The sequence below is a fragment of the Talpa europaea genome (assembly GCF_964194135.1).
Source record: "Talpa europaea genome assembly, chromosome: 1".
Classification (NCBI taxonomy): domain Eukaryota; kingdom Metazoa; phylum Chordata; class Mammalia; order Eulipotyphla; family Talpidae; genus Talpa; species Talpa europaea.
In genome coordinates this window covers 157910459-157926225 of record NC_140073.1, presented here as the reverse complement: position 1 = coordinate 157926225, position 15767 = coordinate 157910459, and the positions used below count along the sequence as shown (strand labels likewise).

General features: G+C 69.0%; 1 protein-coding gene across 1 annotated transcript in view; it reads left to right on the top strand.

Annotated features, from left to right (window-relative positions):
- The window catches only part of HDAC4 (histone deacetylase 4), a gene marked incomplete at both ends in the record, with an annotated part of 57348 nt that extends 49635 nt beyond the window's left edge, over positions 1-7713 (top strand). Inside the window, 5 exons of the mRNA XM_084228203.1 lie at positions 2453-2571; positions 3669-3802; positions 6373-6457; positions 7273-7414; positions 7674-7713. Coding sequence (XP_084084329.1) covers positions 2453-2571; positions 3669-3802; positions 6373-6457; positions 7273-7414; positions 7674-7713 — 520 coding nt within the window. The remainder of the gene's footprint in view (positions 1-2452; positions 2572-3668; positions 3803-6372; positions 6458-7272; positions 7415-7673) is intronic.
- Positions 7714-15767: the final 8054 nt, after the last annotated feature.

Sequence of the window (15767 nt, the reverse complement as noted above, 5' to 3'; positions counted from 1 at the left end):
CTGCTCCTGACATCCGGCTTCACCCTCCCGCCGAGCGCGCTGCTGCCTCATGTGGTGAGCCGGCAGGGCCCACGGAGCTGCTTTGAAAAGGAAAATCGTTTCTGGGTTGTTTTTTTTATTGATTTTAATGTGAAAATAGCACTTTGAAGTTGACAATTTACGGCTCCCAGGGCATCGATGGAGAGGAGCGGCCCGGCCCCCTCTTCCGCCCCGGCCCCCGGGGACGGGCAGCCTGTGAGCAGCACCTCGTGGCCAGGCCGTCACCGCCACCTCGGTTTCAGGAGATCAAGCTGCAGAGATAAGAGAATCGGCCTAATGCAGTCCAGAGCGCGGCCCTGCTCCCGACTGCAGGCGGGCGAGAGGGGCCTTAATTCAAACCAGTCTCGGCCAAGCCGCCTTTGAAGTCTGCAGCCGAGCGGCGGCTGGGCAGCGCCCTCACCCTCCGTCACCTGCGTCCGCCCGCGGCAGCTCGGGGAGGGAGCTGGGGGGACTTGCTGGTCAGTTCGCGCAGGCGAAAATGCTCTTGTTCATGAAGCCCTCGGGGCTGGGGGGCTGGGCCTTCCCCGGCAGCTGTGGTCTGCGAGGGGCTGCGCCTGCCTCAGGGCCCCGCCAGTGGCTCTCACGGCAGCTCCAGGCCTTCGCCCATGCCCTGGGGTGTGCTGTGGCGCGGCCTGGTGTGCACTCGGGTGACCTTGTCGTCTGGAGGCCGCCGGGACCACGCGGCGGCTCTGACCGTCCAGGACGCTGTCGACCCGGATACCCCGTCGGCCCGGCAGGGGCTGCCTTCGCTGCGACTGTCTGAGCAGGAGCGAAGCCAGAAGCCAGTTGGCGCTGGGTGGGCAGGGCGGGCGTCCACCCCGAGGGCTGTGAGCACTGCGCGGCTGGGCCCTGACATGGGCCCCTCTCGGGTTGGGCGAGGGGGGTGTGGCCAGGCCCCGCAGTGGCCTTCGTCCTTGTGGCTGTGGACCTGGGCCCTGGCGGGTGGACCCAACGGAGCCGGGCCGTGGGCGGGAGCGGGTTGGCCCAGAGTGGGCCTCATGGCCAGTGTGGCCGCAGGTGGGCTGGGCCAGCGCCCCACAGGTGCTCGGGGAGAAGCTGCAGGGGCCCCGCTAGCTCGCAGTCAGGAGGCCACTGGCCGCCAGGAAGATGGAGTCCCGCAGGAGGCGGCCCCCACAGGCCCAGGCCAGCCTCGGCGCAGGAGGTGGGGGGCAGCCCAAGGTTGTATGGAGGGGCCCCCATGCAGTCATGCACCAGCCCGGCACCCCCATCCGTGGGCCTGGGCAGCCGCAGCAGGCATCGACCTGGCGCTTCATTCCCAGGGGCACATGAGCAGGCAGGGGTCTGGAGCGCTGGGGGAACAGGCGCCCTGGGAAGGCGCCCCTCCCGGAGGCTGCAGGCAGGAGGGTCTGAGGGAGCACCGTGCTCCGAGAGCCTGAAAAGGAGGCCTGAGGCTGCGCGAGCTGGAAGCGCAGCCACAGCCACACAGGGCCTCGGGCCCTCCCGCCCGCGCAGCCGTGGGCCGAGGGTCCCTCCGACTGGCAGGTGCTGGGGAGGCAGAGGGCGTGGTCAGCCCAGGGCAGCCAGCCCGTGAAGGGGGCGTGTGGACCCGCAGCGCTGAGGCTCGCGGCACCGGGGCCCTGTCGTCGGGCGCAAGCCTGACCCGGAAGGCGGCACGAACCGGCGCCGGCCGGGCAGCGGGGATGGGCAGCGGGTCCGTGTGGCCGGCGCCTCTGGGGCTCGTGGGCCAGAAGGAGCAGGACACCCGCTGTGTGCCTTCTGGACGGAGTTTCCCGGGGCACAGCGACGCCGCGGGCCGGCCAGCCGTGCGCACCCTGGCCAGGCCAACCCGCCTCCCAGAGCTCAGGAGAGAGCTCAGGAGAGAGCACATGCCGGGAGCTGTGTGCGCGGCAGCCTGGCCTCGGGGACGCCCGCCGGAGGTTCCAGAAATGGGGCTCTCGCTGGGGAAGGCGTTTGTTTCCTGCGTCCCAGTGGGCGCCTGCGGCCCGGCTTACCTGCTGGCGTACCGGCGCAGCCGCACGGGCCCTGGCGGCTCCCAGGGGCCCTCTGAACTGGGTGAAGGGAATGGCGATTCGGGCCGGTTGGCGTGGCCCCGGGGTGCAGGTGGCAGCTGTGGGAACCGAGCGGCCCGCGTGGGGGCAGGAGTGTGGTTGAGGCCAGGGGGCTGCCCGCCTGCGGGGAGGCGGCAAAGCAGGACCCCTCCCGGGACTCGGGCCGGCCGCTCGGCGCGGGGGAGCCTGCGGTGAGGCTTCTGCGGAGTGGGCGCACAGCTGCACCGGCGCCATAGGCCCTGCCCCCTGGTGTCACCGCTGGGTGCCGGGCGGGTGCCTGCTCTTCAGACGGGTGATCTCCGGTCTCCCTGAGGGGACTGGCTGGGCCCGTGCCGGCTCCCCAGGCCCCTCTGGAGGCCCAGTATCCCCTCTCTGTCTTGCAGGACAGTGGTCATGCCAATCGCCAGTGAGTTCGCCCCGGATGTGGTGCTGGTCTCCTCGGGCTTCGACGCGGTGGAGGGCCACCCCGCGCCCCTCGGCGGCTACCACCTCTCTGCCAAGTGTGAGTCAGCGTCGGGCCCGTCTGCACGGCCGCCCTGCGGCCAGGCGCCCTTCAGCACGTGCTCCCCTCACGTCTCCCCATCCCCTGAAGGTGCAGGGAGCTGGGGTCACCTAGAGGCGGGGCCCCTGGAGGGCATGCTGGCCAGTGTGGTGGTGCAGCCCTGGCTGCCTGCTGCTGCCCCGTGGCCCCCCGAGGGCACCCGCGACGGTCAGGTGCCGGCCTCTGCGGGGCCGGTAAGCAGCGCTGGAGGCCGCTGGGACTTCGGGGGCTCAGGAGAGCCTGAGTCAGCCCCCCGGGTGCCGTGGCCGCTGCTGCCCTGCCTCAGCGCCTGGGGCCACAGGAAGGCCCTGCGCCTGACCCAAGGCCCTCAGTGTGGTTTGCACACCCTGCAAGGCCTCGTCCTGGAGAAGATGCGGGCGGCCGAGGAGGGCAGTGCCCTCGCCCCAGAGAGCGAGCCCCACCAGGGCAGAAAAGTTGGCCCAGCGGTGGCCGCGGGACGGCCGTTCCCGTGCCAGGCTCTCAGAACCCACTGCCCTGGGTGTGGGGCCTCATAGCCCATGAAGTGACCGCCGGAGGATGGAGCATGACCGCTGGCCTGACGCCATCGCTTGCATCCATCACACAGGGCTGCTGGTGGCCAGCCGACAGGGGGCTGCAGCCCGTGTGGCACATACGTCTCTGGGTCAACTATTCCGGCAGAGGTGGCGGTGCTGGTGACCCAGTGGCCAGCACCTGGGCGTGAGGGCACCACGGGCATCAGGAGAGCCAGGCGCCGCAGCTGTGGACGGGCACGCACCTGTGCCCAGCCCTCCAGGGTGGAAGTGGCTGAGCCCTAGCAGCCTCGGGTGGGCCCCGGCTCCAGCCTCCTTGGCCTCTGGCCTCAGTGCAAGGGGCAGGGCCATGCTTTGGGCCCCGCCGTGATGAAACCAAAGCACCGCAGCCGTCTCCACTGTTCCCGGGCAGCAGGGGCCCGCAGAGGCCTGGCCGGTCTGTACTCGGGCCAGCTTCTCTCAGTGCTTGGTGCCAGCCTGGAGCTCTGGGTGGCTGTAGGGCCTTGGGCGCTGGCCGCTGACCCTCACTTCCTCCCGCCCCCGCAGGTTTCGGGTACCTGACGAAGCAGCTGATGGGCCTGGCCGGCGGCCGCGTCGTGCTGGCTCTGGAGGGCGGCCACGACCTCACGGCCATCTGCGACGCCTCAGAGGCCTGCGTCTCTGCGCTGCTGGGGGTCGAGGTAGGAGTGGGGCGGCCGGCCAGGCGGGATTCTCTCCTCGGCACCCCCTTCACAGGAGTGCCCAAACTGCCCGGTCAGGGCCCCTCCCTCAGGGAGACACTTCGGCGCCTGGCTTCGCGGGTACTGACCTTCTGGGAGGGTCACGTGAGTGTCCGGGGTTCTGAACCACTGTCTCGGGGCATGGGTGGCCGAGTTGGGGCCGGGCCGTGTGGCCTGCGGGTCCCTGTACCCCTCCTGCGTAGCAGCCCCTGTGGCTCAGGACCAGCCGGGGTCTTCTCTGGCCTGTACAGTTTGGGCTCGGGCTGGACTGCCCGGGAGCTTTTGTGGGTACAGGGGAGAGGAGACCTGGGCCGTCCATTCCACATGCCCTGCGCCCACCTCCGGCTGCTGTGCGGGGGGAGCCAGGGGCCTGCGGGCAGGAGGTGCCGGGGTGGCAGGGAGGTGCCCAGACGGCCCGCAGGGGAGACTGGTTTGTGGCTCCTGTTTGGAATTTCCAGAGTTTCCCGAAACTCACTCCGCCAGGCACATTGGGCATGGCTGCCCAGCCGTCCCCGGGCCTGCTCCTCCTGTGGCTCTCAGTGGCTTCCCACGGGCCCAGGAACCCGCTGGCGTGCAGGGGTGGGGGGTCTGTGTCGCGGGTGGCGACAGCCAGTTGGGAGGTGGGCGCCCAGGCCGTGAGGAGCACAGCGGGCACTGCCCTCCTGCCAGTCACCACCTGTGGTATGGGGTGAGGGTCGGAATCCGCAGGACCTCCTGCGTGAGCCCCGACGTCCAAGGGAGAAGCGGGGAGGGCAGGAGGACTCCAGAAGCCACATGGGGCAGCTCGGGCCTGGGATCTGGAGGGACCAGGCACCTGCTGGTTGGCCTGGGGTGAGGGACCCCTCCCCTGACCCCGCTGAGGCATGGGGGCCAAGAGGCCCAGGAACAACAAAGGTGGTGTTGGGGCACAGTGGCCCAGGGGGCTGCCCACGAATGGTGCTGGGGCCCTGTGACCTCTGGCCCCACGCTCCACGCCTGCCTGCACCCACTCCGGGCCGCTGAGGATCTCCGTGCCGCGGGCCTCGGGCATTCGAGGAGGGCGTGTGAAGCCGCCGTCAGGGAGCCCACAAAGCCGCTCATCGGGCCGGCTGCGTGCAAGCCTGGGCGGAGCATGGCCGAGAGGGCTCCGGTGAGGTGCCGGGGCTCCCTACAACTTGGGGCACCAGCAGGGGTGCATGCTGAGTGTGCAACAGCAGAGGGCCCTGGAGGCCCAAGCCCCAGCAATGGCCGTGCAAGCTGAGGGCCAGCAGAGGCCGCTCGGCCAGTGAGAGGGTCCGGGCCTGGCGGTCTACACCCGGCGGCCTTCCTGGGGCCTGGAGGGTCAGGAGTGGACCCTCCCTGATGCGGTGGCCCCTGGTGGCCTCAGCCTTTCTGCTCACCGGCCTTCTCTCTCCCTCTGTGGAGCTAAAAGGTGTCTGGTTTCTTTGGGCACCTTCCTGAGACTTCGGGGCTTTGCGCTTCTTTAAAATAACCCTAGAGGACTGAGCTTTGAGCACAGCCTCTCCTGGCTTCCGGGGCTTCTGCTGTTCAAACAGGACGCCCCTTTGACGTAGACACGTCAGCCGGCTGGAAGCCAGGATTTGTCAAGGTCTCCATCTCCTGGTGCTGAGAGGGTGGCCGGCGCCCCTGCCTCTGCCTGGGGGCCTTGGATCAGGGGGCCTGGGGGCTGGAGGCGGGAGAGGGTGGGCAGGACGTGGGGGGTCCAGAAGGGCTGGGGTGTAGGAGCACGGAGCGGCCCCCAGGATGCTCGCGGGAGCTCCACTGTGGAGCCTTGGCCTTGCTCCTCGTGGCCGAGGCGCCGGCTCATGGGCCTCACGGGTGTCGGCCCCAGGGGCTCGGGCCTCGCGCCCCATCTGCGGGGGCTGCTGCCACGCCAGGTGGGAGAGGCCGGGTCTCCAAGGCGCCCACAGCGCCAGGGGCCAGGGCTGCCGCCTCCTCGGGTGTGGTGGGGCCGCGCCCCAGTGACCGCGTGCGGCGCCCGGGGCGCTGGGGAGGACGCGGTCCAGTGAGCCACGTGTTGGGGCTGCTCCAGCCCGGCCGCCGTGCGTCTTCTGGCCCAAGCGGGGACCGGGAGGCTCCCTCGGGCGCAGCCAGCCTGGACGCGGAGGCCCCGGGGGGGCTCGGGCGCGGCCGGCCGTGCGGAGTCTGTGTGGGCGCGTGGCGGGGCTCGGGTGCCTTCAGCGTCCTCTCTTCTCGGCGCTGGTCCCCTCTGTCCGCGCGGCTTCGCGCAGGGGCATCTGCTCTCCCGGCACCTGCCCGTGGGCGCCCTGGGTGGTCGGCGTCACCTGGCCCTTGTCCCAGCCGTGTTTTCCTTCCCCGGGGTCCCTGCAGCGTCCAGCCCCACGCTGGGGATCGGCACCCGCGGGCCGGCAGGGCGGCACGCCCTGTGCGCCCCCGGCCTCGCCCGGCCTCCCCGCGTCTGCACCTCACAGCTCACGTGGCCTCTCGGCCGCTGTGCCCCCGCCCCCCGCCCCGCCGTGCCCCGGCAGGGGTGACCCCGCGCCCCCGGTCACTGCCGCCTCCTCTTCCAGCTGGACCCGCTCCCGGAGAAGGTGCTGCAGCAGCGCCCCAACGCCAACGCCGTCCGGTCCATGGAGAAGGTCATCGAGATCCACAGTGCGTTGCCGGGGCCCGGGGCCCCCGGGGGGGGCAGCGAGGGGGGCAGCGAGGGGGGCAGCGAGGGGGGCAGCGAGGTGACCGCCGCCCCAGGCTCCTCCTCAAGCTGCTGCTTCCAGGCCCTTGGGACAAGCGCGTGATGCGCTGGCAGCGGCCCCCCTGGTTCCCGCCTGCTGAGGGGGAGGGTCAGCCGCAGTGGCAAGTCCAAATTATTGGGGCTCCAGGTCCCTGTGGGTCCCCCGCCCCAGGGCCCCCTGCACAGGGTGGTCCTGGTGCGACTCTTCCCGGACCAAAACATCCCCTTCTGCTGCTGGGGCCACCCCACCGTGCAGAGATGTGGGTGCAGGCCCCCCACTTCCCAGCACTCCCTCAAGCCGCGGGTCCTGCAGGCCCCGGGGGCTGCACACTGACCCAGGCGTCCCCGTCACAGAGCTGAGTGCCTGTGGCCGCGGGGTGACCCAGCCCCCTGCAGCCGTCTGTAAGGGGGGTCTGCCTGCCCTGCCCAGGCCTGGCTGTGACCTCAGCGCTACCCCCGCTGACTCCGTGAGAAGCCCCATGGCAGGAGACCCCTCACGTGGCCAGGCCCGGCCTGGAGGGTCCCTCTGGAGACCCCCAATGACACTGCCCCCTGTTCACCGGCTCCCAGGGTCGGCCTGGCTCGCCCAGCACCCCTCGGGGGAGGGGGTGGGGTGCTGAGTGGCCCCGGGGCCCCCAGCCCGGTGGCTGCACTGCCCGAGCCCCAGCCCTGAGAGCGTGGGTGCGCCCGCGGAGGCGGTGAGCCGGCGGCGGCGCGGGCTGACGAGGCTGTCCCGCAGGCCAGTACTGGCGCTCCCTGCAGCGCTTGTCCTCCACGGTGGGCTCCGCCCTGGTCGAGGCCCAGAAGTGTGAGAACGAGGAGGCCGAGACGGTCACCGCCATGGCCTCGCTGTCCGTGGGCGTGAAGTCCGCCGAGAAGAGGTGAGCCCCGGCCTGGGCCGGCCCCACCGGGGGAGGGGCAGGACAGATGTCCCCCAACTCCAGAACCGGGCGCCCCGAGAGATGTGGACATCCACCTGAGCGGGCGGCTCGACCCCCGCCTTTGGGTCAGGCCGCCCCGGGTGGCGCGGGGGCTGTGGAGGGGCAGCCCAGAGGTGGGTGGGGCCCCACGTGTGCCCCAACCCTAATGTCCTCCTTTCCCCCCCCCCTTGTCCCCCCGCCACCCCCCCCCACCCCCCAGAGCCGAGGAGGAGCCCATGGAGGAGGAGCCGCCCCTGTAGCCCTCCTGGAGCGCGTTCTCTTGTCTGTCTGTCTGTCTTGAAGCTCAGCCGAGAAACGTCCTGCCGCTCTGCGTCCTGCCGGCCGTGCCGTCTCTGGACGCGGCCTCAGGGGGAGGCAGGGCAGGGCTCTGCAGACCCGGGGCGGCGCGCGGCCCCCCAGACCCGGGGCGGCGCGGGCGAGTGGACAGACGCGCGCCCGGATGCGGGGCACCCGCGGCCTCCTGGGCAGCTGCCGGTCGCGTGGACACGAGGGAAGGAAATCAGAGATCCGGCGACACGAACTGACTCGACTAAAACTGGTGCTGACCGTTGATTCTGACCCACGATTCCAGTCTCCGCGTAAACCACTCAGCTCACCTTGTAGCTTCCTTTTTGGAAAGAGGACGTTTTCTGGGGCGCCGGCCTGGCCCGTGCACCGGGCGGCGGGGCTCGCCGCGGCGGGGGACACGCGGCCGAACATTTAAAGAAAACTGGACCGACCCCGAGGCGGGAGCCGCGGGCGTTGCGGGGTTTCCTCGAAGCCATCGGGAGACGCGAGTTTGTGCCTTTTTTTATTGCTCTGATGGATTTTTGTGGCGGGTTTTCTGCAGCCTGAGGGACGATGCCTTAAGAGCCGCCGGGCAGGGGAGCGGGCGCGCGTGCTGGCGGGCGGCGGGCAGGCCCCGCCCGCAGCCGGCTCCGCTTCGCTGCTGGTTAGGGAAAAGGAGGCGGCTCCCCGGAGTGGCGGGTGCCGCTGGGGTTTCGGGCTGACGTGTTATCGGAATCCAAAGTGCTCTTTCTCGCGGGCCGCCCGCCCAGCCCCGCCCGGCCCGCGCCGCGGAGCGCCGACGCTTTTCATTCAAAGCAGGTAGCATGGAGTATTGCTTAAGTCTTAGGTATAAATAAATATATATATGTATAATATATATTCCAACGTATTCCAAGCTAAGAAACTTGATTCTTATGAAATCTTGATAAAATATTTATAATGCACTTATAGAAAAGTATATCTCTAGCTCTCTAGGATAAATGCAGATTGTAGAGGCCCTGGGTGGCTGGCGGGTCACGCACAGGTGCTTCTGGAAGGGCCTCCAGCCGGCCGGCCCCTGCCCGCCCGGCGCCCGCACACTGGCCCGGCCGCCCCCGCGAGTCTGTGCTTCGATGTTCCTTGGTTTCGAGCGCGGTGCCGCCCGCCTCGCCGCCCGCGCCGGGTGAGTTTTTCTAGCAAAGATTCTAAATTTGCTGTTGATTTTTTTTTTGTATGAATTTTTCACAGACACGTTTCCGAATAAGCCTTGTTTTGTGAATTTTATGTTTTTTCTCTCCCTTTAGCGGTTTTCTGGACGGACATAACGGTTAAGCCTCTTTCCTGCCTACACTTGGGCTTAGCTACCATTTTTAACTGTTAGAGTTTTTTTTACTCTTTTCTTTTTGTTTATTTTTGTACAGTGAGCCTTTTCCTGCGGCTTCCAGAGCTGTTGCCACGAGTTTATTTCGCCCAAGCAGGGGCCCCCCGTGGCGTCCACCCGGCTCTGGGCGCAGGGCCAGCCCCCCGGCAGCAGGGCCCTCCCCGCCGGGTGCTCGGCAGTCGGGACGCACGTGTCCAGGCTCCGCTGGCCACGGGTCGGGACGGGACTTTAGCTTCGGTTTTCCAAAGACCTTTCGGCCACCGGCAGCGGGGTGCTGGGGTCTCCCCTGAAGCCATGGGACCGGGCCGTGGCGGGAGCCGCAGGCCAGCAGGCCACCTGGGGGGACCGTGCTTTTCACTGGTTCCCGCCGCCTGAGGCCGCTATGCGCCCAGCGTGACCCTGAGCAACTCTCACCGCCCCCAGGGGAACCCAGGCCAGGTTCCGAGCTGGGCGACACTTGTGGGGGGGCCGCTGAAAGAGACGATGACGCAGCTGGCCTCCCCCGGTGAGTCCAAACGTGGTCGCCGGCGCATGGGGGTCAGCTCTGGGTCGGGGTTGGACGGGAAGGCCCAGGGTGCTTGACGCCCTCCACCCCACTGATCACTCAGCTCGGGAGCCCAGCTTTAAGGGAGCTGCTGTGGGGCCACGGGCGGCCCGCGTGGCCCAGGGCTCGGAGGGCTCAGTGGCCGCTGCCTGCCTTCACGGCCGGGCCTCTGCGTGCTCTGCCCAGCGGCGGCTCCGGCCCGGGGACCAGGTCACCTCATGCTTTTGCTTTTGCAGATGAGGGGCCACGGCCGACTGGGGCGGGGTTGCCCAGGGGTGAGGGGGCGCTGGCCAATGCTGTTTGTCAGCCCCTCTGCTGACAGGCCCGCCGGGCGCCACCCCCAGCACGGAGATGTTACCCTTCTAGCCTTTTCTTTGAAGACACCTCTGGCCAGGGTGGACGGCGGAGGCCTGCCCCAGGGAGGACACCCCCCGCCGGGGCCTGGGGCCTTGGGCCTCTTTTTTTCCTTTTCAGAGGCCTTGGGGCCCTGGCCGGGGTCAGCAAGTGAGCACTTTAGCCTCTGCGGGAGCGCGAGGAGGCCGCGGGCACGTGGGGCCCCGGCTTCGCAGCCACGCCCTGGCCCCCCCAGCGGGCCGGGCTCTCGGGCTGGCCACCCTCACAGTGTTCGGCTTTTCTTTCCTTTCAGAGACCCGCTCGCGGGGGGCCGTGGGCGGCTGCGGCTTCCACAACATTCCTGTGCGCTGGCCGGCCGCGAGCCCATTCCACTCTTGTTTTTGTAGACTTTTGAGCCCGCGCGTTTCCCGGGCTTTGATACATATATAAATATATATATAAATATATATGAATCTATTTTTTTAAGTTTCCTACGCGGAGGTTGCATGGCCTGTGGGACGGCATGTCTTTGCGCCGCGTGACGCACCAGCGCGGCGGGGGCGCCTCCGGCCCCTTCCGAGAACGGGGATTTTTCTGTAAAACGGCCCGGAGGGGGGGGGGCGTTTGCGCCGTCTTGGACTTATTCTTAAGAAATTGTACTTTTTATTGTAAGAAAAATAAAAAGGACTACTCACACATTTGTCATATTAAGAAAAAAGTTTATCTAGCATTTGTGACCTACCAATACTAGAGTTTACTGTATTTATGTGGAAACAGTGTTTTAGGGGAGCTCCGCAGAATTCGGGGTGAGCTGCCTGTCCAGAGAATCGGAGGTTCGGTTTGGTTTTGCGGGCTCATCTCCCCGCGGGCCTGCTCGGGCCTGCTCGGCCCCCCTGGGGTCGCGGCGCTGCGGGGGGCCCTGCTCCCACGCCGGGCGGGGCTTTGCTCGCCTTGTCTGACCTGATTAAACGTCTCCTGTTGAACAAAAGAGTGGACGGTCTGTTTTCTGGGTGCACGGGCTCCGCAGTGGGGCCAGCGGGCGGGTGTCGGGCTCTGGGGTGCGGTGGGCCCCTCACGCAGCCTGTCTCAGAGTGAGCAAGGCTGAGGTACCCAGCTTTGCCTCCGCCCGGGCCACCTCACCCACACTTCTGGGGCCCCAGACCCCAGTCGTGGGTGGGGGCGCCTCAAGCTGAGGGGTGGCCCAGGGACCTGGACCCACGTGCCATGATGTAAGCCCCGGTGCTGCTGCCCTCCCATCACCCTCCACCGCCTGCCAGCCCCACACCTTGGGCTAAGGGATGGGGGTGGGGTGGGGCCCTCAAAGGGCCGCCCAGGCCACACCCCACCGGGTGGGGGACTCCACAGCGCTTTGTCCCGCTCTGCCCCTCGCCCACTGCCCCCCTGGGCGCGCCTGATCGGCCTCGTGAGCCACCCCCATCTCCCTGCCTGCTTCCTGGGCCGCCCGCCGCACCGGGCCCTTGGGTCCCCTCAGCTGGGCCCTGGAGTGAGACGTGTGGCCCAGCCGCGCTGGTGACCCCCGAAAGTGTCCAGTCCCTGCAGCCTGGAGGCGGGCTGGGCGCTCCGTGTCCAGTGCCAGCCTCCTCGGGCTCAGGACGGTACGTGGCGTGCAGCTGCACCCCGGCCAGAGGCTCTGCGGCGGGACCCTGGTGCCCAGAGCCACCCAGAGGGGCAGGCCATTGCCCCAGCAGCCCAGCGTCCCCCTCAGCCAGCGGGGAGCAGGCTGCGCCCCGGGCGGTCAGGCGTCCTTGTGCACACCCCGCATGAGCCCCGTGGACGGCCGTGCTGGTCAGGGAGAGTCACAGCAGCTGTCCCCGCCCAGGAGGCGACTCGAGGCAGGTTTGCTCCTTCCACCGTGAGCCTCAAGTAACTTGGGGTCTCGGTCTCCCCTTCTTTTAATGGAGAAACCAAAGGTAAGAGACAGGACAGTGCTGGATGCCATGTGAAATAAGTCGTCGCCAAGGAAGGAAGATCCTTGGTGCAGGACGGACTCGGAAAATCCGGCGCCGGCGCTCGCCCAGCGGCCCAGAGGCCACAACGCGGGGCGCCAGTCCCCCCAGCACCGGCCCCTGGCACCATACGCCCAACACACACACCACACACGCACGCTCCACACACACACCCACACACACCCCACCCCCCACACCCCCCCCACACGCACACATACTTGTTTGTACTCGGTGTCAGCAGAGAGAACACGTGGGGAGCAGGCGCGAACCCCAGCCTCTGGGCCTGGCGGGTGGACGGGCCCCTCACGCGGTCACGGGGCAGGGGCTGTGGCCTGCGGGACGAGGCCAGGTCCTGGGTGGTCCGAGGCTGCTGCACTGAGTCGCTGGGCAGTGAGCCCCGCGGCCCTGACGCCCCACGTCCCCGACGCCCCACGTCCCCAGGGCCCACTTGCCTGCAGCGCACCCTGCGGAGACCCCGCCGCGTGTCGGGCCTGTGTCTGTTGGTCCCTCCGAGGCCCGGGTCAACGCGCCGGGAAGGGGGCATGTGGGGAGCATGCGGGGGACCCAGCCCCAACCGGAGGCCGGCCCTGAGCTCGGGCCGGGGGCTCGGGGCCTCTCCCCGCGTGGCCCAGGCCCGAGCCCTCCCCCGGGCGTGCGGCAACGGCCCTCGGGCAGCAGAGCAGCCGTCGGCCTTAGGGGGACGGCCGGGGCCTCGCGGGAAGGGGTGGCAGGAAAGGACCCTGGATGGCGTCCGGGGGATAAGCGAGGCCCGCCGCCCGCTGGAGGACACGCGGGCCCCTGGGTCCGGTCGTGCAAACACGGGCGCCGCGAGAACACCCCCACGCGGTGACGGCCCGGCCGGCGGCCGGGGCTGGGCTGGGGCTGACCCGGGGCTGACCCTGGAAGCCTCACGCGCGGGTCAGAGCGTTTCCACTCCTGCCGCCGCCCACTGTTCTCCGCAGCGCACCCCGCCGGGGCGTCTCACGGGTTCACTAGAAGGCACCTGCCCAGACGGGCTGCGGGCTCGGCCACGCTCAGGTTCGGCGCCCGGCGCAGGCGGGCTTTTCTGGGGGTCGTTGTGGGTTGGGAGTGGTGCTCCTGGGGCCGGGGTACATCGGGTCTCAGACGGGAGGAGGGACCGGCCCGGGGCCCCAGCCACACCCCGCTTCCAGCCCGGGCACCCGGTGCAGGAGGAACTGGGCAGGGGCTGGCCCCAGGGACCCGGAGGCCTGCGCCCGGCGAGGTCGGGCCCCGCTGCCCGTCCATCTCCTCCAGCATCTAGCCGGGGCGGCCACAGAGGGCGCCAGAAAAGTTTGCTGATCGACTCTCGGATGCTCCTCTGCACCTCCCCCGCTGCCGCGCACGCCTGGCGCTCTGGGAAAATGCAGCCCACGCGGGAGGGACAACAAGCCTCTGCCCAACCCTGAACTTTTCCCACAAGGAAAAGCGGGGGGCCTGGGCTTCCTCACGCTTGCGGGGGGCCCCTCAAGGTCAAGGGGGAGCAGGAGGCAGGAGGGCCGTGGCTGTGGGGCCCGCTGGCTAGGTTGGGGCTCTGCAAGCCAAGACCGGTGGTGGGACCTGCGATCTGGGTGTCGGGACCCCTCCAGGGCCCGGTCTCAGGGGCACGCCCCTGCCTCTGGGACCCGGACCCGTGCCCGGAGGGGCTGATGCTGGGCGTGGATGCGGGCGAGGGGGGGGGGGCGGGGGGGTGTTGGCAGGCCGGGCTGGGGACGCTGCCAGACTCCTTCCTGGCGGACCTTGCGAGAGCAGCAGCGGGACGGCCGAGCGTCCTCCCTGGAGAGGCGCCGGGAGGAGGGAGGTGCTGGAGGAACAAGTGGCTGGGGTCCGGAGGCTGCGGGGTTCCTGTGGGGGGGGGGGTCCGGACCCTCTTCAGCGGGAGGAGGAGGGAGCTGGGAGAAGGGAGGCCGCAGGGTGATGCGATGTCAGGTTAGAGCCTGGGGCGCAGGTGTGGGGCGGCCGGCCAGGGGCCCCTCCCCAGAGGGCCTAAGGTCCACCCCGTGAGACAGACAGAGTCTCCGGGCCCCCCTGGGGTCCCCACGGTGGTACGGCCACGGTTGTCACGGCAGTGAAAGCCAGAGGCGGCGGGCGGGCGGGCGGGGCTCGCAGGAGGCCGTGTCCGCTGGGCCGCGCCTGCCCGGGGCGGGGTGGCCTGGCTCCGCTCCAGCTGCCCATCCGCCCGGCGTCCCAGCCGCCGGCGCCCCATCCCGCTCATCCCCCCCGGCTCCTGGCTCTCCCTTCCTCCACTCGGCTCCCAGCCAGCCCCTGTGCATCTGCCCAGCCGCTGACCTGGGCAGGTCTGGCCAGAGCGTCCCTGAGGCTCGAGTGGGGTCCTGGGAAGGGGCGTGTGCGGGGGGCGGGAGTCTCAGAGCCCAGCTCCTCACCGGGGAGGTCCCTCTGTGCCTGGCACGGCTCTGTCCAAGAGAGGTTTGGACAGAGAGGCCAGCCCGGCACTGGCCACCAGCAGGCCGTCCAGCCTGGCCCGCGCTGACCTCCTCCCGCAGGCCCACGCTTCCTGCTCCCATCCCGGGGGGGCCCGCAGAGCCACGGGGCAGCCAGCCGGAGGCCTCGGGAGGGAGGGCCCTTTTCTGGCCGACAGCTAAAGCCACGACTTCAACTGACCAGAGAACGGATGGGAGCCCACGGCTCGCTGCCCAGCGCCGGCGCCGGACAGGCCCCCAGGCACCAACTGCACCCAAGAGGGCCAGTGCCCTGGCACCCCGTGGCCTGCACCCCCTCACCCTTGCCCGCCCTGTCCCTGCCCTGGCTGCCCCCACCTGCCAGGCCTGTGAGCACACACGCCCCCAGGCAGGGGCTGCTCAGGACGCAGCAGCCGTGCAGAGGTCGGGAGGGGTGAGCTCCTGTGAAGGTTGTCCAGGAACAGGGGTGGCCATGAGGAGGCATCACCGGAACCTGCTGCTGGGCAGCTGCTGCCCGGGACCTGCTGGCCCCTGGAGAGCCGGCCAGAGCTCCAGGGGGTGCCGGGAGGCCGTCTGCACAGTGGTGCCACTGACTCTGGGGCCCCACGCCTGCAGGGAGGACTCCCTGGAACCAGGGAGAGCAGCCGTGGCAGCGCCCCAGCACCCCACCGACAGCCGCCATCCGCGGCCATTCATTCGGTTTCTGCATCTGTGACAAGCGAGTGAGATCAGAGGGTCTTTTCTCGCTCCGTTGGCTTATTCCGCCTGCAAAACACCCTTCAGGCGCAGCCATGTCGCTGCAAATGGCAAACCCACCTTTTTCGGAGCCGAGTAGTATTCCACCCCGGCTGGGCGGGGCGCACGTGCCCAGGCCTGGGATGTTGTAAATGACCAGCTGTGTGGAGTTCGCCCCTTCGGGAGACAAGGTCTAGAGAGAAGGCAGCATGGGGGCTGCCCCCTCAGCCACAGAGACAAACCACCCCAAACCACTACCCAGGACAGCATAGGAAGGCCCAGCCGCGCGTGCTCAAGAGCAGGGGCTCGAGGCCGTCCTGGCCACTGCTGTGGGCTTTGGGTGGGGCTCAGGGCTGTCCTCACTTGAGGTCCCCCAACCCTGTGCACCAGGCCGCCCCGAGAACGGCTGCTCCCCCCGGGGCCGCCCCCTCACCCATTTACCGGCCCTTCCCGGTGGAGGATGGGGCTCCAGGGACCATCAGTCTCCACCCGCCTCCTCCCTGCGCCCTCCAGCAGGTCACCCAGAGAGCTGCACGTTTCTTGCCTCCAGGACTTTTGCTTTCCAGGCGTGAGGCCAAGGCAGCGAGAAGCCAGGCTCTTTCTGTCTTTTGTAAAAGCCCAGACCCAGCATAAACCCTCAGGCCCCGGT